This window comes from Mauremys mutica, chromosome 2 (assembly GCF_020497125.1).
Source record: "Mauremys mutica isolate MM-2020 ecotype Southern chromosome 2, ASM2049712v1, whole genome shotgun sequence".
NCBI lineage: Eukaryota > Metazoa > Chordata > Testudines > Geoemydidae > Mauremys > Mauremys mutica.
In genome coordinates, this window is record NC_059073.1 from 106,121,159 (window position 1) to 106,143,394 (window position 22,236).

General features: G+C 43.8%; 1 protein-coding gene across 2 annotated transcripts in view; it reads left to right on the top strand.

The window, feature by feature from the left end:
- ATP9B (ATPase phospholipid transporting 9B (putative)) overlaps nucleotides 1–22,236 on the top strand; it is a 338,734-nt gene that overhangs the window by 173,781 nt on the left and 142,717 nt on the right. For both annotated transcript variants that reach the window (XM_045006684.1, XM_045006685.1), the window contains exons 9-10: nucleotides 6,892–6,972; nucleotides 18,445–18,520. In XM_045006684.1, coding sequence (XP_044862619.1) covers nucleotides 6,892–6,972; nucleotides 18,445–18,520 — 157 coding nt within the window. The remainder of the gene's footprint in view (nucleotides 1–6,891; nucleotides 6,973–18,444; nucleotides 18,521–22,236) is intronic.

A 22,236-nucleotide genomic window follows, 5' to 3' on the forward strand; every position in this document is an offset into this window, starting at 1 on the left:
TAATTTTCAATAAATGGTGACTTGCTGATTTATATCAAAAGATCCATACAGCAGTAAACAATACCATTTACATTTAATTAGTTTTATTGAACCAAAGGCAATTTTATTTGTAATGAACTACTTGTTATGATTAAGGATGTATTTTAATGATCTTTAAGTAAGGCGAACAAATGTTGCCCTTGACCTAATAAGGGAGGTTTTTCTACATTATTGACAAATTCAGAGTGATTTCAAAACTATTATTGTGAAATGTAAAGGAAAACATTGCTGTATCATCATTCAGTCATTTCATGACTAATGTAAACAGATTAAATGCATTTTTCTAAATTGTTTACAGATAATAGCATCAGCTAACATGTTATTTAGTGTTTCAAAAGTTCAGTTTACTGTTGTATTAAAATAAGTTAATTTCATAGTCTAGACTGTTCTAGACCCTGGTTTTTTCATTATTCTTTTAACCTAGAATTGCTGTAGAATTCAGCTGGTTTTGGCTATTTACTTACTTTTCTCTTAAGTATGCATATAACTGAGATAATTTACCTCATAAATATGATGATTTAGATGGGCCAGCATTTCACCCAGAATTTGTGGCTTGTGAAAGTAATTCTAGACATGCTGTGAATTTCATGAACATTAATTTCTTTATATTAATATGATTTTATTGATAAATGATTTATTTAATAATCTTATTCCATTATTCTTAAAAGCCATTTATAAAAGAAAAACACTTCAGTGCTGTAGTGTCCTTTTGTACAGGCCATGCAGATTTTCCCTGTTCAAAGTAGTTTAAACTATTTTCATACGGTACTATGTCTATCATAAGTCCCCATCTGTGTTAGTTTTCCAGCCTCAGATTGTGCAGCATTAACTCCACTGTGTAGCTACTGGTGTGAGAGCAAGAGAAGCTTCTGTCTCTGGGATGGTAGTGTTGGATGGAGGAAAACCTTCTGCCCCCTTTCTGTCCCACTTAAGTTGTAAGACTAAGGCCTTGGCTACACTTGCCAGTTACAGTGCAATAAAGCCTCCCAGAGCGCTGTACATCACTCCCCGTCCACACTGGCAAGGCACATACAGCGCTGTGTCTCCACGGCTACAGCGCAGCTGGTACTCCACCTCCCCGAGAGGAATAACAGCTGTTGCATATTGGCTGAGATGCTGCTGCTCCAGTGTAAATGGGGAGTAACGTTATTACGCACTGATTGACCTCCAGAAACTCCCCATAATCTTTTTAACTGAAGCGTCTTCTCTTGTTTTGTTGTGAACTCCGGAGGAGGAAGTGCCCTTTCAAAGCTCTGTTTCATGGGCTGCTTATCAAAAAAACACAGCTACTGTTTGCTTTGAATGAGTACCCACAGCTAATGTTTGCTTGAAGAGAGGGGTTGGGGTCCGTTTTGGTGAGCGGCTGCTTATCTGGTCTATGAGAAAAAAAAAAAACAGCTGCTGTTTGCTTTCAGTGAGTGAGAGGGGCTGGGGGAAGGAGGGGGGTCTGAACTTACAGGACAGCGTGCTGACACACTCTCAGCACTCCAAAACCCCACTCTCTCTCCTCCCACGCTCCCTGTCACTCTCCACCCCACCCCCCATTTGAAAAGCACGTTGCAGCCTCTTGAATGCTGGGATTGCTGCCCATAATGCACCACTCCCAATGCAGCTGCAAATGTGGCCACGACAGTGCGCTGTCGGCTGTCAGTGTGGACAGATTGCAGCGCTTTCCCTACTCAGCTGTACGAAGGCAGGTTTAACTCACAGCGCTGTACATCTGCAAGTGTAGCCATACCCTAACTGTGGACCATGGCCATCTTAAAAATTATCCTTGGTTGATAAACAATTGGGATATGGAATTACATCCATACTGTTCATGTTAAATGCTTAATGTTGTACTGTGCATCTGATTGCAGCAGAAATGTCCCTTGTTCGGAAAACAAAGTTACTCAAGGAAGCTATTGAGTGCAGCAGGTATGCCATTTAGGCAAACTCCCCCCCCCCCACTTACAAGCAACCTATCAAATAAAGTACTGTTTTGGTATCCTCTGTAAGTGTAAATGAGTATAAACATTCTAGCACTTAGAGAAGAGGCCACACTTGGAATACTCTGGAGGTTCTAGCTACCTCAGAATAAAAGGATATTAGAGACTTCTGTAGAAACTGGCCACAAAAGCATAGGGGATTTTAGGATCTTAATTCTTGAGAAAGATGAGAGAATTCATTTTTCACAAAATGGAAATTAAGAAGGCTTCTGAAAGACAAAGATGCTCTTAGATCTCAAAAACAAAAAAAGGAGGCAAAATATAAGGTGAAGAGAATGAGAACTAAAGAACTTAGATAAATATTTATACAGAGTGGTTAAAATGTAATAAACTACAAAGGGCATCATCAGTAGGAGCAATTAGTAAAACCAGTAGAAGAACCATTTGGGATCAGGAAAGTATATTGTTGAACAAATGCTAATTTACATGAGATGAATCTTCCCAATTCCATGCCTTCTCATGTTGTTTCTCAGCGAAGGTACTCTGGAAAGAAAGAGAGAACGTTTTTGCTTGACACACTTCAGTGACTGTTTTTATTGTGTATGAGTATGTGTGTGGTATTAGTTTTCTGCTGTACTATCCAGTTCTGAGAGACTCTTATTTTTCAGTGTACAATAAAGCACATCATAGCCTGGATTATCTAAATTGTAGGTGATAACAGATTGGGAAGAAGTGAATAATGAAGATATAGGACACCACATGTGTATTAGTTTCCTATGAATTATTTCTCATGAAGCTGATGAAAACTAACTTAATAGGACAAGAATGCGATGAGTGGAACGTGTGAAAAACGACAATAAATGGCTGATGGTTTAAGATGAAAAAAGATATTTTTCAAGTGTTAGTGTTGAAACCTGATTTACTTTTATAACACTTGTCAACAAAATAGTAGAATGATATACGGATATATAGTCGTGCAGAGTATGGAGTAAGATATATTTCTTAACAACAAAATAAAAATGTCAGTTACAAATTAATATGGTGACGTGTAGTTTTATGTATAGAGGTACTTTTTCAGAATAAGATGGAAGCGAGTTTGATAAAATGCAAATGAGAGTTTAATGTGTGGATAATTAATGAATGTACTTCTTTATCTAAAGAACTAAAAATATGGTAAAATGGCTATGGATCTCAATATTTCACTATCGGGAGAATCACAATAACAGATGCTTCAGATATTAAGACATGATATTTAACTCTTAGGTTACCAAATTTGTGTTTTAGTAAACCCCCATATATTCAAAGTGTCAGCATGGACGGATGATCGCTATGTATAAATCGCTTTATAAATAAGACTCTTTCTACATTTAAGGTCAAATTGTGATAACGTGACCATGATGAAGGGTGTAAAAATGCTTAATTCAGCTTCTGAAGGTGGCACATCCCAGATATCACAAATGGAGTGCCACTGCCTTTATAGTCTGCTGCGCAGAGAAACCGTGGCTAGTATGAAGGAGGTCTCTTTACTTCCATGCAGCTGATCAGCCAATGGAAAAAAAGGAAGTGAGAGGTGGTGTGTGGTATGATAGTTCACTTAGGGAACAGACAGAGACTGTAGTGCAGTTTGTGATTGGGTGGACTCTCTCTGATGTCAAGTCCCCAATCACTCTGGTTTCTTTACCCTTCCAATGTAGATGGTCTCACTAGGTATCCACGGATGTTCTTGGTCCAATTCCAGTGAAATCTTACTTGATCAGTTTTTGGTATTGACTGTCCAGAATGCACTAAAAGTAGGACTGACAAGCGGTTAAAAAAATTAAACACGATTAAACAATAATAGAATGCCATTTATTTAAATATTTTTGAATGTTTTCTACATTTTCAAATACATTGATTTCAATTACAACACAGAGAGTACAGTGCTCACTTTATATTTATTTTTGATTACAAGTATTTGCACTGTAAAAAACAAAAGAAATAGTATTTTTCAATTCACCTAATATAAGTACTGTAGAACAATGTTTTTATCATGAAAGTTGAATTTACAAATGTAGAGTTATGCACAAAAAACAACTGCATTCAAAAATAAAACAATGTAAAGCTTTAGAGCCTGCAAGTCCACTCAGTCCTACTTCTTTTTCAGCCAATTGCTCAGACAAACAACTTTGTTTACATTTGCAGGAGATAATGCTGCCTGCTTCTTGTTTACAATGTCACATGAAAATGAGAACAGGCGTTCGAATGGCACTGTTGTAGCCGGCGTTGCAAGATATTTATGTGCCAGATGTGTTAAAGATTCATATGTCCCCACCATTTGAGGGGACATGCTTCCATGCTGATGACGGGTTCTGCTTGATAACAGTCCAAAGCAGTGCGGACCGATGCGTGTTCATTTTCATTATCTGAGTCAGATGCCACCAACAGAAGTTTGATTTTCTTTTTTGGTTGTTCGGGTTCTGTAGTTTCTTTATCAGAGTGTTGCTCTTTTAAGGTTTTTGAAAGCATGCGCCACACCTTGTCCCTCTCAGATTTTGGAAGGCACTTCAGATTCTTAAACCTTGGGTCGAGTGCTGTAGCTGTTTTCAAATTCTCATATTGGTACCTTCTTTGTGTTTTGTCAAATCTGCAGTGAAAGTGTTCTTAAAATGAACAACATTTGCTGGGTCATTATCCGAGACTGCTATAACATGAAATATATGGCAGAATGCGGGTAAAACAGTAGAGGACATACAATTCTCCCCCAAGGAGTTCAGTCACAAATGTAATTAACACATTATTTTTTTAACAAGCATCATCAGCATGGAAGCATGTCCTCTGGAATAGTGGCCAAAGCATGAAGGGACCTACAAATGTTTATCATATCTGACATGTAAATTCCTTGTAGTGCTGGCTACAAAAATGCCATACAAATGCCTGTTCTCACTTTCTGGTGACATTGTAAATAAGAAGAGGGCAGCATTATCTCCTGTAAATGTAAACAAACTTGTTTGTCTTAGCGATTGGCTGAACAAGAAGTAGGACTGAGTGGACGTGTAGGCTCTGAAGTTTTTCATTGTTTTGTTATTGAGGGCAGTTATGTAACAAAAAAAATCTACATTTGTAAGTTGCACTTTCACCACACAGAGATTGCACTACAGTACCCGTAATGAGGTGAATTGAAAAAAAATACTATTTCTTTTGTTCCTTTTGCAGTGCAAATATTTGTAATCAAGAATAATATACACTTTGATTTCAATTACAACATAGAATACAATATATTTTAAAAGGTAAAAAAATTCCAAAATATTTAATAAATTTCACTTGGTATTCTATTAATAGTGCAATTAAAACTGTGATTAATTGTGATAATTTTTTTGAGTTAATCGCGTGAGTTAACTGCGATTAATCGACAGCCCTAACTAAAAGGTTTGTACCCACAACAGTGAGGAGAGTTCCGCTAGAGTATAACTTATTGTGTGTGTCTAGCACGTCTGTTAGATTTTAGCCCATAGTATTTTTTTGTGATATGTTTAACTTTTGGATGAAGTTCTTAAGGCAGGGGTAGTTGGTAGATTGACCGTGGGCCAAATCCAGACCTCCAGACGCTTTTTAACAGACCTCAAAATCTTTTTATTTACTTATCATTGCTTTTTTATTATTATTGTCTCTGGAGTCTGGACCTTGCCTGTACCTTGACAAAGAAATTTGGACCTTGACCAAAAAATAGTTGACTACCCCGTCTTAAAGGGATAATAGTGAAGGACATATCTTTCAGAATTATCAAAATCATTCTTTTTCTAATAACACCTTACAATCTCAAAATCCTTGGTTTTGTTTTTTTGTTTTTTTATATTTCTGGTTTTTAAATAGCCACATTTTCTTTTTTTAAATATACTTGTATAAAATTGTGTAAATTTTTTAGTTCTCTAGAAAGTTGCTGTCTTAATAGCTTTGGAGATTGAGAAGTCTTTTGTAAACAAAATAGGTACAGTTTATACAGTGACACTGCAAGACTCACTGCTGCCTTGCCAATGTGCCTTCCCCCCAACTGGAGGGACCAGCTCAGCAGGATAACCATAGTTCAGTCTCCATGTCCATTTAGTTAATGGTTTATCTGCTGACACAGAGAGCAACATTGTTAATATAGCTTCCAACTCAACAAGATAGTTAATTATGTGCCTAACTTTGAGCATGTGAGTAATCCCATCAATTTATCATGCTCCTGTTGCAGTTGATGGAATTTTTCACATCTACTACAATGAGAGCAGGAGCAAATTCACGGTGCCAGTTCTAAACGGGGGTGGGGTGGTACTGATGTGGACATCTGGACACTGGACTGAGACCACCAAACTAATTTCCCATAGAACATTAAGTAAATCTAAGCTTTCTGTTACAGAATAGCTAGGGGAAAATCTTTTTTTCCCCTCTTTGTTGACTTTGGTGATTTGACAGCACTTAACATTTATTCGGTTTCATTGTTTTCCCCTATATATTCAGTCATTTTCTCCCTTGCTGAAAAAATGCCCATGATTGTCAACAAGGAGGGAGAAAACCCTTTTAATTTTTTTTAAAGGGAAAAAAAATCAGGAGATACAATTTTCATTTTAAATTAGGCTATTAAAACAAACCTCCAATAAACAAAATCCCTTTCACACTTAAGCTATAAATACAAAACAGTTCGATAGGTGGCATCTAGCATTTGTACAAACTTGATATTTTCGTTATGTTTTCTAGCACACGAACCCTGTATAATATGAGATATACTGTAAGCAGGGTCTGATCCTATTCCTTACTTGAGTAAAATTCTCATTGACTTCACTGAAAAAAGAAATGTATTGATATTTTAAAAACATAAAAATGAACAGTTGCTTAGGTGTGTGTATGTGTGTATATATATATGCAATTTAATCAATTGATGATTAAGTAAATGTATTATGTATTACAGGATCTTTTTTCAATCAGTGCTTATGTTTATGCTCAGAAGCCACAATTGGATATTCACAGTTTTGAAGGTACCTTCACACGGGTGAGTAATACCTACGTGCGTACCTGTCTCTATCCCAACCCCTCTACTTTCCTCCAGATGTGGAACCCAGTTTCAGTATCTAAACACTATTTTTCTCTGAGTTTTAGATGAGCATTTGCTATGCCCTTGTTATAGAAGTATTTTATATTAGCAATATTTTTGACAATAAATGGCAGGAAATTATATTAGCAAAGCCATGAAGGTTTTTTTAAAGTAGAAACTAGAAATTGAGAATTTTATATGTCCAGATGTGGTAGTATTGTTGTAGAAATAGTTCAAAATAATATGTTAATGTTCATTTTACTTCCAACCACAAAATATATATTGTCTAAAATACATATCATAGGCTGAGGTGAAATTGATCATTTAGACATTTGTCAGTAGTGTGAGGCAAAGCAGTTGCTAACTTTTCTACACTGAAGAACCATGGTTTTAAATTCAGTGTAAATCATATCATATGCTGGCTATTGTGACTTCCACGTGAGAAGCTTGTATTTTCAAAATTCAGTGTGTCCCTAAAAGAATAAAAGGTAACTGGAAAGAGGCCACATACACTTGACTTAGGACCAAAATTACTCTGAAAAGAAACCTCCCAATATCTGTCCCCAGAATTTTGTTTTTGTTTGGTCGGTTTGTTGCTTTTATTCTTTAATTTTAAAATAGACTTTGTTAATTTTCTAAAGTAAATTTATAACAGTAATTTATTGTTCATAGGGGTTGTTTTTGTGGCTTGGTTTTTGTTGATAATGGGAAAAGGAAGGATGAGGATGTGAAGAGACTACACAATAACCATAAGGTATAACCATAAGGTTATTGTCTGTGAAAATAAGCATAATGCAGGTAAACTTACCTGACCATTACCCTGTAGGACAGGTCATGAATCCTTGTTAATCATTGATAATGTTTCTCCAGATCCATCTTTGCCTCCTCCTTCTAAGACTCCTACAAAATCATCAGGAGTTCTTCTTCACGCAGCACACAGTCAACTTGTGGAACTCCTTACCTGTGGACTATAACAGTGCTAGGACTATAACAGTGTTTAAAAGGGGACTGGATAAATTCATGGTGGTTAAGTCCATAAATGGCTATTAGCCAGGATGGGTAAAGAATGGTGTCCCTAGCCTCTGTTCGTCAGAGGATGGAGATGGATGGCAGGAGAGAGATCACTTGATCATTGCCTGTTAGGTTCACTCCCTCTGGGGCACCTGGCATTGGCCACTGTCGGTAGACAGATACTGGGCTAGATGGACCTTTGGTCTGACCCGGTACGGCCTTTCTTATGTTCTTATGTTCTTAGGAGGATCCTCCTCACCTTTTATGTTGCTGCATCCTCTGGTGCCATTACTATCTCCAGTGAGATCCATAGCAGATTTGAGATCAGATCTTCAGTTAGAAGAGGACAAAGGAAGAGTTAAAAGATCTGAACCATCCACATTTGTCACCCAAGTCTGGATTTTCTCTGTCTTCTGGACAGTTTGTGCCTCCTTCCTGGGGGTATATTCTTGGATTCCAATATTTGGAGAAACTGGAAGTCCTGGGCTCTGTGGACTTACTGGGCTCCAACACAGGAGTTTCTGAATCATCCAGTTTGTGGATAAAGAAGTGAATCTTCGGATCTGATTTCATCAGATCCATCTGCAACTCAGTCAGTGGTCCCATACGCTTTGTCTGAAGAAGAGGATGAGGAGTTTGCTCCTCTTTTTGAGCAAGATCAATTTGATTCAGACTTAGATCCTGAATTGTAGCCTGATGAGCATGTGGGTGTTGCTTCTGCATTATCTCCTTCTCAAGAGGCTTTGCAATTCCATGAACTAGTGGGTCACATTGCATCGACTTTGAACTTACCTTTGGTTACTGTGAAAGAGGCATCACATCCTGTATTTGACGTTCATGGTGCTCCTCCCAGGAATAGGATGCTGTTCTTCTTCGAGTGATTGCTCCTATGCATTCCAGTTAGGTGTGCGCGCGCCCCGTGCACGGCTCGTCGGAAGCTTTTTACCCTAGCAACACTCGGCTGGGCGCCCCCTGGAGTGGCGCCGCTATAGCGCCGAATATATACCCCAGCCGACCCGTCCGCTCCTCAGTTCCTTCTTACCGCCCGTGACGGTTGTTGGAACAGTAGAGTGCTACTTTGACCTCCACAGCCCTAGCGTTTCTCGGATTTGTTTGTTGTAAATTTTGTATATAGTTCTTAAATTAGTTAGATTAGTTCATTAGTTAGTTAGGGGAAATTGGGGGGCCTAGCCCTTCTTTTCCCGCTCCGGTGCGGGCTCATGCCCAAAGCACCGGGATTCAAGCCCTGCTCGGACTGTCAGCAGCCCATGCCGATAGGAGACCCTCACACCTCCTGCCTGCGGTGCTTGGGAGAGTCCCATCTTGCAGATAAGTGCCCTATTTGAAAGTCATTTAAGCCGAGGACAAAGAAAGAGCGAGACTTTCGATTAAAGCAGCTCTTGATGGAGTCGGCACTTAGCCCTGCAGTGCCGTCCTTGGCCGCTCCGCAGTCCTCCTCCGTACGGAGCGCACCGGCGATTCCTGGCCGGTCCGGTACCGAGACTGCGAGGACGCAGCAACCGGCACCGACGTCCCGGCACCACTCCCTTTCTCCTACGAGGAAGCGTAAGCTGGCGCAGACGGCAACCAAGACTTCTGCACCTGGTCCGCTGGCGCAACCTTCGGCACCGACTCCGCAGGCACCCAAGACAGCCGCTGTACCGTCGACTCCGGCACCGCAAGAGCCGTTGAGTCCGGTACCGCCTAGCTCCCCGGTGCAAACTGTGGTCGAGCTGCCTCTCCCGTCGACTCCTGAAACTTTCTCGACGGCGAGAGAGCTGATTGCGCTCACCGAGCCACAGCACATCCAGCCCCCGGCTCCGCCGGTGCGGGCTGTGAAGTCAGTGGGTAAGCCGGCTATCATGCGGCCTCCTTCCCCTGACGGAAGAGAGGGACGGTACTCCAGGTCCTGGTCCTGGTCCCGGTCTCGGTCCCGGTCCCGGAGACGCTCTCCTTCACGCCGGTCCAGATCCCGGCGCCGGTCGCAGTCCCGGTACTGCTCGCCATCGCGGTACCGGTCGCACTCCCGGAGACGATCCCGGTCCCGCTCGCATGACCGTCGCTATCGGCGAAGATCCGGATCTCGGTACCGCCGGTACCATTCTTCCCGCAGCTGCTCCCACCGCCGGGATTCGCGGTCCAGGTCAACCTCCCGGCACCAGCACGGTCGATGGTCCCAATCCCGCTCCCAGCACCGTGACGACCGATACCGTTCCCCGGTACCGTCCAAGGACAGACCGGCAGCGTCGGCGGCGCAATCCCACAGTGCCTCCGCCACACCGTGGTCGTCCCGTCAGCCGTCTGTCTACTCACAAGCGGGCAGTGTGGCCGATCCGCGTGCTGATCCTCAAGGCCAGGACCAAGTCCCCCCACAGTGGGGCTTCTGGACCCCATGGGCCTATCACGAGGCACAAGGGGTACCTCCCTCTCAAGGGCCCAGAACCTCCATCCATGCAGCACCCGAGGCAACTGTCAGCAGGCCGCCTCCCTCGCCTTTGGTAGAGGGGACCCTCAGTCGTCTGTGGTTGCCGAACATCCCCCGACCACGGAGGCTGTGCAGGACGTGGACGAGCCGCCACCTGACACCCCGGTCCCCGGGCTGTCGTCGTCTTCCTCACCAGATGAGGCAGTGGCGGGTGCGTCGTCATCGGGCCCTCCCCCGATCGACCTCCGTGCCCACCAGGACTTGCTTCGACGGGTGGCACAGAACATTAACCTGCCCGTTGAGGAGGTGGCGGAGAATGATGACCCGGTGGTGAGCATAATTGGCGCAGAGGCGCCTCTTCAGGTGGCTTTGCCTTTCATTCGTACCATCCAAAGGAATGCAACTACCATTTGGCAGTCACCGGCTTCCACCCCGCCTACGGCTCGGGGGGTGGAGCGGAAGTACTCGGTCCCCTCCTCTGGGTATGAATATCTGTACACACACCCAGCTCCGGACTCGCTGGTCGTGCAGTCCGTTAATGACCATGAGCGCCATGGACAGCCGGCCCCGGCGCCAAAGTCTAAAGAGGCCTGCCGCATGGACCTTTTAGGGCGGAAAATCTATTCGGCCGGTGGTCTCCAACTGAGGATCGCCAACCAACAGGCTCTACTCAGTCGATACACTCATGACACCTTACTGTCTCTTTCAAAGTTCACAGAGCTGGTGCCATCAGACTCCCGCCCTGAATTCAAGACCCTTATTGAGGAGGGTAAAAAAAGCCTCCCGGTCGGCACTCCAGGCCTCTCTGGACTCCGTGGATTCAGGAGCCAGGACCTTGGCCTCTGGGGTGACCATGAGGAGGATTTCATGGCTGCAGGCCTCCACGTTACCACCGGAAGTCCAACATACAATCCAGGACTTACCATTTTACACCAAAGGCCTGTTTTCCGAGAAGACAGACTCCAGGCTGCAGACCCTCAAAGATGGCCGGGTCACTATCCGCTCCCTGGGAATGCATACGCCAGTGACACAGCGGAGATCCTTCCGGTCTCAAGCATACCGCCCGTTCAATCAGACCAGGCCGCGCCCAGATAATAGGCGCAGAGGCCGGGTAAATCAGCGTAGACTGTCGGGCAACCGGGGGAACCAGCCCCAAGCCCCCCCCCGGGTCCTAAACAGAACTTTTGAAGGGACGCCCGGGGACGGCCCACCAGTTTATTTACCGGATCCTTCCCCATTATTTTCCAACCGCCTTTCCCACTTCCTGCCGGCGTGGTCCCGCATAACAACGGACAGCTGGGTGCTCCGCACGGTGCAGTTTGGTTACCGACTCGTTTGTTTCGCCCCCTCCCTCCCACCCACCGTCTGTGTCCCTCTTCAGGGACCCCTCTCATGAGCAGTTCCTCTTACAAGAGGTCGAGACTCTGTTGAGTTTGGGTGCCATCGAGGAGGTGCCGGAAGGCATGCGGGGCAGGGGATTTTATTCCCGATATTTCCTAATCCCCAAGGTGAAGGGAGGTCTGCGGCCTCTACTAGACCTCCGAGAGCTAAACAGATATCTGCTCAAGCTCAAGTTCCGCATGGTAACCCTGGGGACCATTATTCCCTCCCTGGATCCCGGAGACTGGTTTGCCGCCCTCGACATGAGGGACGCATACTTTCATATAGCAATTTACCCCCCTCATCGACGCTACCTGCGCTTCGTTGTCAACAATATACACTACCAGTTTGCTGTGCTCTCCTTCGGCCTCTCCACAGCACCGAGGGTCTTCACCAAGTGCATGGCAGTGGTGGCTGCGACCCTTCGCCGTCGTCGCATACATGTTTACCCGTATCTCGACGACTGGCTGATCCGCGGACCTTCCTGCCAACTGGTAACAAGTCAAATGGCAGCGGTTCTAGGCCTGTTCTGAGAGCTCGGCCTTCTGATCAGTGCCGAAAAGTCCACCTTAGCTCCAACGCAAAGGGTGGAGTTCATCGGTGCGGTCCTGGATTCCAACTCAGCCAGGGCCTGCCTCCCTCTACCTCGGCACCAGACTTTGGCTTCCCTTGTCAGAGACCTACAGTCGTTTCCGACTACGACGGTGCGGTCCTGCCTCCACCTCATCGGTCACATGGCGGCATGCACCTTCGTGACCATGTACGCGAGGCTGTGTCTTCGCCCCTTTCAAACTTGGCTGGCGTCGGTGTACCGCCCGCACCGCGACTCCATGGACATGGTGGTCACAGTCCCGAGGTCGACTTTCGAACCGCTCAACTGGTGGCTGAACCATTCCGCCCGCCCCACCCGTCTGTCACTCTGACCACGGATGCGTCGGCATTGGGTTGGGGTGCGCACCTCGGCAACCTGCACACCCAGGGCCTCTGGTCGCCTCGAGAGCTCTCCCTTCATATCAATGTCAGGGAGCTGCGGGCAATTCGCTTGGCGTGTCAAGCCTTCCGCGCGCATCTCCAAGGGCGCTGCGTGGCTGTTTTCACGGACAACACGACGGCGATGTTTTACGTGAACAGACGGGGGGGGCTCGTTCCTCCCTGCTTTGCACGGAGGCGATGCACCTTTGGAACTTCTGTATAACCCACTCTATTCACCTGGTAGCATCATTTCTTCCAGGAGTACAGAACACACTGGCCGACCATCTGAGCAGGTCATTCCTCTCCCACGAGTGGTCAATCCGCCCAGATGTTATCCGCACAGTCTTCCAGAGGTGGGGCTTTCCCCAAATAGACCTTTTTGCCTCCAAAGAGAACAGGAAATGTCACCAGTTCTGCTCTTTCCAGGGTCGCTCCTAAGGCTCCCTATCGGACGCATTCCTCCGCTCCTGGTCCGGTCACCTGCTCTACGCCTTCCCTCCGTTCCCCCTCGTACACAGGGTGCTACTCAAGCTCCGGAGGGACAGGGCCCGCCTCATACTTGTCGCTCCGGCCTGGCCGAGACAGCACTGGTACACCCTGCTGCTCGAGCTCTCGGTACGGGATCCCATTCCTCTCCCCTTATGGCCGGACCTGATAACACAGGACATCGGCAGGCTTCGCCACCCGGACCTGCAGTCCCTCCATCTTACAGCTTGGTTCCTACGTGGCTGACCCGAGCGGAACGTGACTGCTCTGTGGCGGTGCAACAAGTCCTGATGGAAAGCAGGAAGCCTTCCACTCGAGCGACCTACCTCACAAAGTGGAAGCGTTTCGCACTCTGGTGCGACCAGAAGGGTCTCAATCCTTTCACAGTCCCTATTCCTACGATCCTGGACTACCTCTGGTCTCTCAAGGAGCAAGGCCTCGCGGTCTCCTCCTTGAAGGTGCACCTGGCGGCAATTTCTGCCTTTCGACCTGGCGTAGGAGAACGGTCCATCTTTTCCAACAAGATGGTTTCCCGCTTCCTTAAGGGACTAGATCGCTTGTACCCGCCGATACGGCGTCCTACACCCTCTTGGGATTTGAACTTAGTTCTCGCTAAGCTTATGGGAGCCCCATTTGAGCCCTTGGCCACATGTTCCCTTCTTTATTTATCATGGAAAACGGCCTTTCTCGTTGCTATAACATCAGCAAGACGAGTTTCCGAGCTGCACGCCCTAACGGCTGGTCCGCCGTATACCATCTTCCATGTGGACAAGGTACAGCTTCGGCCACACCCAGCCTTCCTCCCTAAGGTGGTGTCAGCCTTCCATGTCAACCAGGACATTTTCCTCCCAGTATTTTTCCCAAAGCCGCACGCCTCTCATCGTGAACAACAGCTTCACAACCTCGACGTCTGCAGAGCCCTCGCGTTCTACATAGAGCGGACGAAACCCTTCCGGCGTTCGCCCCAGCTGTTCGTAGCGGTTGCCGATCGCATGAAGGGCAGGCCGGTCTCCTCGCAGAGGATCTCCTCCTGGGTGACTTCATGTATCCGGGCATGCTACGAGCTTGCTCGTGTGCCAACTAACCGGCTCACTGCTCACTCTACGAGAGCGCAAGCCTCTTCTGCCGCCTTCCTAGCCCATGTCCCCATCCAGGACATCTGTCGCGCAGCCACCTGGTCTTCGGTCCACACCTTTGCTGCCCACTACGCGTTGGTGCAACAATCTAGAGACGATGCAGCCTTCGGCTCAGCAGTCTTACACTATGCCACGTCTCACTCCGACCCCACCGCCTAGGTAAGGCTTGGGAATCACCTAACTGGAATGCATAGGAGCAATCACTCGAAGAAGAAAAGACGGTTACTCACCGTTGTAACTGTTGTTCTTCGAGATGTGTTGCTCCTATCCATTCCAGACCTGCCCTCCTTCCCCACTGTCGGAGTAGCCGGCAAGAAGGAACTGAGGAGCGGACGGGTCGGCTGGGGTATATATTCAGTGCTATAGTGGTGCCACTCCAGGGGGCGCCCAGCCGACCCGCCGAGTGTTGCTAGGGTAAAAAGCTTCCGACGAGCCGTGCACGCGGCGCGCGCACACCTAACTGGAATGGATAGGAGCAACACATCTCGAAGAACAACAGTTACAACGGTGAGTAACCGTCTTTTACCCATATTGAATGGTCTTTTGCAACCCGCTACAGCTGTTTTTGCTACCTCCTCTTCTTGCCAACCTATCTCTAAGAAAGTGGACAAACTCTGTCAGATACCTCATGAGGGGGTTACATATTTTCATGCTCACTTCGTGCCAACTTATTTGTTGGTTGCTGCAACTAGTAATAAGTTCAGGTCTGGTCAAGCCCATTCGGCTCCTGTGGCTAGTCAGGGGAAGATGGATACCCTTGGGAGAAAGGTATGCTCTTCTTCTCTTGGGATTAAGATAGCTAATTTACTAGACAGTGATGGCCTGCTACCAATTCCATCTGTGGGAGAAGATGGCTTTGTTTGTACACAAGTTACCAGCTATAAAAGAGGCTATGGTGCTCAAACTTGCTTAACCTAGTGCTGGATCTTCAGATGTCTTTGTCTTACAGAAGAGGTCAGTTATTGCAAGACCAGTCCTCCATCCAGGACCAGACACGTTTAAAATGAATAATTGGATGAAGTATTATTGCTCTCATGGACCCCAAAAGAGAAGTCAACAAATAGAACAAATTCTTCAGTCCGTACTACTATGTTAAACCAATGAAATGTAGCTTTAAGTCACCATAACCCTGGAGGACTTAATTGTGTTTATATTGAGTGTCCAATCAAATAGGTCAAGTCTGTGTGGTATATTGTTGTTAACGTGGTCAAAAAGAGGATGTTTTGTACAAATCCGAATGTTTAAAAGCTTCCTGAGGACATCAACCATATTCCAATCCTGCAAGTTCATAGAACAGGACCTTGGAACCTCATTCTGCTCCTTACAACACTCCTCAGATTGAGCCTTTGCAGCAGGTGTCAATATATTTCATAGCCTTTAAAGTAGTCGTCTTGGTGGCTATTGTCAGATCTTTTTTTTTTTGAAGGTGGGAACTTTCTTTAGTGAGATCCAGTTTATACCTTTCATTCAGACAGGTAATCCTCACAACTGTCATAGCATTCACTCCGTAAATATGTTCAAGAAATCTTCCTCCATCAGGTAAGTATCAAAATTTAGTCCTTAAGAGCACTGACACTGCTAGGGCAGAGTAGTCATGTATCCTGTATTGAAATCTGCTAATGTCCATTAGTTCACCTAATTCTATATGTGGGTCCTCTAATCTTAGCTAATGCCATTTCCTTTGTTTTGAGAAAAGTCTCCTCCACCCATAAAGGAAGATGGAAGAGATATTTATATGTAAAACCACTACTTTTTTGCTGCCTACATTTAAAGAATGATTCTACTTTCCACACTGTTATGTAAGTCCCGTTGTAATAGATCGGTGAATCTTGGCATGAAGAATACGAAAGTTTATCTGTAGTTGCCTGAACATTTCCTTTCTTCAGAAATTAAGTTCTGCAGATTGGGCCCACCATGGAGACAAATGGATCCTCCAGAATAGACAGTTTTAGCCCATGAAAGCTTACACCCAAATAAATTTGTTAGTCTCTAAGGTGCCACAAGGACTCCTCGTTGTTTATTCAAGGATTTGTGTGTGTTGTCATTAGCAGGTGGAGTTTACCATGCTACAGTAAGAGAAATTGTTGTGATTTTTGTCTCAAAATATATTTAATATGATCTTAGAATTTAAGAAAATAAACTTGAATTATTCTGGCTGTGGAAATTCTCAAATGGAGGAAATTTCAGGAGACAGGTCATTCCTCTGTTGCCAGTTACTGACTGGCCTGGTTCTGCCCTCAAGCTGCAAGCAGACTGGAATAGCTATTTTGATGGGTCTGTGGACCTTATTACTTGAAGAAAGGAAATTTTCAGGTAACTATGGATAGATTTTCCTATTAGATTTTAAATGTGTACTTTAGCTGTGTAAGAGTGTACATATGAATATTAAGAATTGTAAAACTACCTAAGGTTGCTGTCTTGTCACCGGAGTTACAAAGAAAGTGGTGAAAAAAAAAAGTTACTAATAAAAGATAACTAACATGATCATAACGAATAGAGTAACTCATTTTTCTTTTTTTTAATTAACCTGTGACTATGTACTTGAGTCCTTATTTTGCAAACTGATCCACGTGGGCATACACCTATGCTTCTGTGAAGCCCCGTTGACTTCAGTGGGACTCTGTATGAGCATAAATAAAGTCACATTCAGGGTATCAAATATCAGTAGTTAATTGCCTCAGCATGAACTCTCAGTGCAGTGGCAAAACGGGTTAATGTGATCCTTCAATGTATAAAGGGAATACCAGGAAAAAGAAGGGACATAATCCTGCTTCTGTACACATTCTTGGTAAGACCACTACTATAATACTGTGTCCAATTCTGGTGTCCACACTTCAAGAAGGGTATGGAAATACTGAAGAGAGTTCAAAGGAGGGACATAAAAATGATCCGGGGCCAGAAAACAAGCCTTATGATGTGAGTCTAAAGGAGCTCAACTTATTCAGCTTATCGAAGGGAAGGTTGAGAGGTAACTTGATCACGGTCTCTAGGTACTTACACATGGAAAAGCTATCTGGTAGTGTGGGGCTCTTCAGTCTTGATGACAAAGGCAAAACAAGATCCAATGGCTGGAAGTTGAAGTTAGACAAATTCTATTTTGAAATAAGATACAATTTCCTAGCAGTGAGCATAATTAAACACTGAAACAGCTTAGCGGGGAGTTGGTGGACTCGTCATCTCTTAGAGTCTTTGGAATGAGACTAGATATCTTTCTAAAATATATGCTTTAATCCAGTTTCTGGAGGAAATTTTGCACACATACGCATGTGTGTTAGGATGGGATTGAGATGGATGGTGGTTCTATCTGGCCTTGAAATTTGTGAATCTATTAATTCCCCTGTTCATCTCCCTTTTTTCATAGGCTACAGAGAAAACAGGATTGCCTACATTGTCCTCAGCATGCTCATTACACTTGCATCTCTGCATTAAGACAATAACTATGATAAAATCTCATGCTTCAGGCCTGCAGTCACTTGCCTCCGGGGTTAGGAAGGATATCACATCCTCACCGCCTAGATGCATTCTGAGGTGGTAGAGAGAATAATCTTTCTTACATGCCTGGCTAGGGTGTCTCTTATGCACAGGGTCAAACTGCCAGATTTGGAATCAACAAGGAATTTCTCCTCAAGTTAGTTTGGCAGGGGCCTTCAGGGTTTTTTGGGGTTTTTTTTTTGCCTTCTTCTGTAGCATGCTAGGATCATCATGGGGTATCTAGGTGAAATGTAATCACCTGTCATATGCAGGACAGACTAGGTGACCTAGTGGTCCCTTCTGGCTGTAATGTCTATGAAATATTTCACTTCAATATCTAAGGAAGATAGCCTCTCTTACATACATATAAAAATCTATATACAATGAATACTATTGTGGAATGGCTGGCCTGAGGGTACAGGAGAGTTATTTGACAGGCTTTTATTCTTGCTTTTATTCGTGTGTGATCTGGCATCATCCTCAAATCTCTAGTTATAAACTTGGGTATTAGAGTATTATTGATTTACATGTTGTTCATATTTTTAACAGGAAGACAGTGATCCAACTGTTCACGAAAGCCTCAGCATAGAAAATACACTATGGGCAAGCACTGTTGTTGCTTCAGGTGAGCAATGATGCATGCTGCAGTGTCAAAGTTTATGATGTACTTAAAAGCTCCTCAGCGGCAATATATCCTATTTTACAAAGTAACTTATTAATGGTTTTCAAAAGTGTTCATGATGTGACCATTGTTCCTGAGTCTCATTTTCTAATTTTATATCCAAATATGTCTTCCTGCTTATTGTCTTTCTTTTTTATCCTTAACAATATCCCATACTGTCGGTTTGTTGTTTGACTTGTTCTGTCCTTTGCACAGTACCTTAAATGCTCACCTGTTACTTTCTTTAATTGAAACTTCCTGTGTAATTCTTCCCTGTTAGCTTAATGTAGACTCTTACTGAAGTGTGTGTGATGACATTTTGTGTGTAGGATAACTTATTGTAAATTTCTGAGGCTATACCCTGAGGGAAAATTCAGTTAAAGTGCAGTACTAATGGTAGCACACACTGAGCGCTGAATAAAAACAGATGTTCCCAATCTTCACTAAATTTCAGGTTCCTTACTTGCATATATTGTAAAGGATGCTCCATAAGACGAAATGGTGTATTAATTAATAATCGGAGAAATGTAGAACATTCTCTGCATAAGAGTTTTCATTTAGTCATATAATACCTAAACTCTGTACTGTACTGATACTAATATTTAAAAAAAACCCTGCAAACATGAAATCTAGTCAGTTTTCTTTTAAAAAGTTTAAAGTAATTTTGGATAATTCATGAGTCCCCATACCATTTTTTTGTGGTTGTACAATCAAATTTTTTTAAAAAAAGGTTTTTCCTCTCCCCCTTTTGTGCTTACACTGACCAAACAATGATGGAAACTATTTCCCCGTACATGCATTCGCGCACACGTGAGCATGCACACACCCAAAAGTTTAGCGTGTGTTACCTTCAGGAATGTTGAAATTTTAAAAAACTGAGAAAACTAAGCCTTTTAAAAATGTGGCGATTCATAGTGAAAGTAGATAGAAGACCGTCTGTCATTGTTTGTTTGAATGCCAACATTCCATCTTTCTTTTTATTGTTGAGTATCTAAAATGAAACACAGAAAACTGGTTTTGTAATTATAGGTGTGGCTGGTAGCATGCCCTGTTATTAAGGTTGCCTGACACTTCCAGTTATAAGACCCTGTTTCTGTTGCTCATGATGGTACCAAACTTGAATTGTTTGGGCTGAAATGTTCCATACTTGGGAAAATTTCAGCCAAAACAGTTTCACTATTTCCAAGAACAAAGCTAGAGAAAAATACATTGTTTTGCCCATTTAAAAAAAAAAACTGGTGACCTTTTCACTGACCTGCTGTATCATCCCAATGGTTTCCAGCAGGGAAAAAATTGTGGGAGGGGCCTTGTGTCAGGATTGTGCCTTTTGTCAACTCCATACAATTATAGCCATTTGGGCTTTATTTCAGCTTGTTTATACGTGTGCGTTTTTTAATAAACTATTCTAAAATGTTACATATGAAAATATTTTGATGGGCACTGGCAATCTGGATTCTTCACACCTTATCTACTGTGCATCGAATCCCTTATACACTTACATTAGACTTCTGTTACTGATCCTCCGCACTATTGATTTGTGGTCTTTCTCTTCTAAAAATTGTCAGGACAGCAGCAACCAGAGCTGAAGGTTTCTGAGGTATTCCCCACATAATTCCCTAAACACTCTTTCCTAGCCTGACCTTGACCCTCCAAATGACCCTGACCAGTATCAGCAGTATGTATCTGCAAGATATATACCATGTATATGTGTGTGTGTGTATATATATGTATATATATGTGTGTATATATATAAATGTTGATGTAAACCATTGCTAATGGCATCCTATGTATATTTAAATAGATATGTACCTTTTATGTGTGCTCACGTATATCAAGTGTGTGGTAACGTTAATGTATTGAGTGGAGATTTTAGAAGGGATTTTTTTTGTTAGTGTTGTTTAACTTTTGCTTCTACTGGATATTTTGGCTCTATATCCCAAATCATGCACAGTTTAACTGCATTTTCAGTCTGCTTGCTTAGGTGTAGAGATGCTCTATTCCGTTGGTTAGGGCTAAAGGAAATCATGGTGATTTCATGAAAATGGGAATGAATGCAAAGTCTTAAGAATAAGCACAGAAGGAGATTGTGAATGTGACCAGGGCCTTCACAATTAAAGGTTTTGAAAACTAGGTAGGCCATTTTAAATTTAATCACTCACTTTTAAAATCATTTATCTTTTACAGTGTTTTATTATTATATTTACTGAGATATCTTGTCAGTTTCCTTTTAAAAAGAGAACAATTTAAAAATGAAAAACTTGTAATAAAAAGCCCATTGTATGATCTATTAAGTAAACAGACTAGGTATAATATGACCAGGATAGCTGAAACTGTGAACCAATATAGTGCTATATTCTGAAAGAACTATAATCATTGAGAAAGACCTGCTGAGAGACTTATTAAAAGGGAATTACACTAATGGAGCTTTGTGGTCACAAGGACATGTATCACTCTTGAAAAATCATCACATATAAAAAATAAAGGTGCAGCCTGTGTAATTGCACAACTGGAAAAGAACTTTCATACCAGGTCTCACACCTGACTGACTAGCCTATTTGTCTGCGTGTCTGTCTATGTCAGGGGTGGGCAACCGGTGGCTCGCGGCTCGCCAGGGTAAGCACCCTGTCGGGCCGGCCCGGTTTGTTTATCTGCCGCGTCGGCAAGTTCGGCCGATCGCAGCTCCCACTGGCCGCGGTTCGCGGTCCCAGGCCAATGCGGGAGGCAAGAAGCGGCGCGAGCCGAGGGGTGTTCTGGCCACGGCTTCCTGCCTCCCGCATTGGCCTGGGACCGCGAACCGCGGCCAGTGGGAGCCGCGATCAGCCAAACTTGCCGACGCGGCAGATAAACAAACCGGGCCGGCCCGCCAGGGTGCTTACCCTGGCGAGCCGCGAGCCACCGGTTGCCGACCCCTGGTCTATGTACTTAACCCCCAATGCTACAATATCTGAGTGCCTTCAGAGTGTTAAAAAGAAAGTAACAAATCAGTTAGTCTTTTCTTCTTTTTTTGTCTGTTGGTGTAAATTGAATAGTTGTTTAGAAAAAGTGTGTGGTATGTCTGTGAGCTATTGAGGAGAGAAACGAAGTTGAAGAGATGAGTTGCTCATTAAGTTCTGAATGCCGTGAGTTTAGCGGTCATTATCTGTACAGGCAATATGTTCCATAGTCTAGTGCCAGCTCCTGTGGAAGGTTTGTCTCCTTCACTCACAAGGCTGTCCCTGTTGATTGACAGTTGTTTAATTCCAGTGGAATGCAACTATTATTGGAAGCTCAGGATAGAAGGTGATTTCTCGGATAGCTTGGACAATTCCATGGAGGGCTTTGAATATCTATTCAGGGACCCTAAGCTAAACTTTTCTCACTGGGAAGCCAGTGCAGAGTACACCACCAGTGTTATGTGCTTATCTCAATCTGTATTATTTAGCAAGTGGCTGCTGCACTTTTCCCAGCTATGGATAATCCATAGTTCTGAGCAGGCGTATTGTTGAGGAGGGTTGAAAAGACGGGATGGCATTTCTTTTGTGAAATTTTAGTGAATAGATATTCTGATCTGATTGACTTGTAATAGTGTTTGCCATCTTGTATGTATGAGAGCATGGGGGAAATGTCCTCTTATTTTTGTTCTGTATTTATATTTATAGTGTGCTTTTAATCTGACAGCGGGATGTAGAGCCCAGGATAGG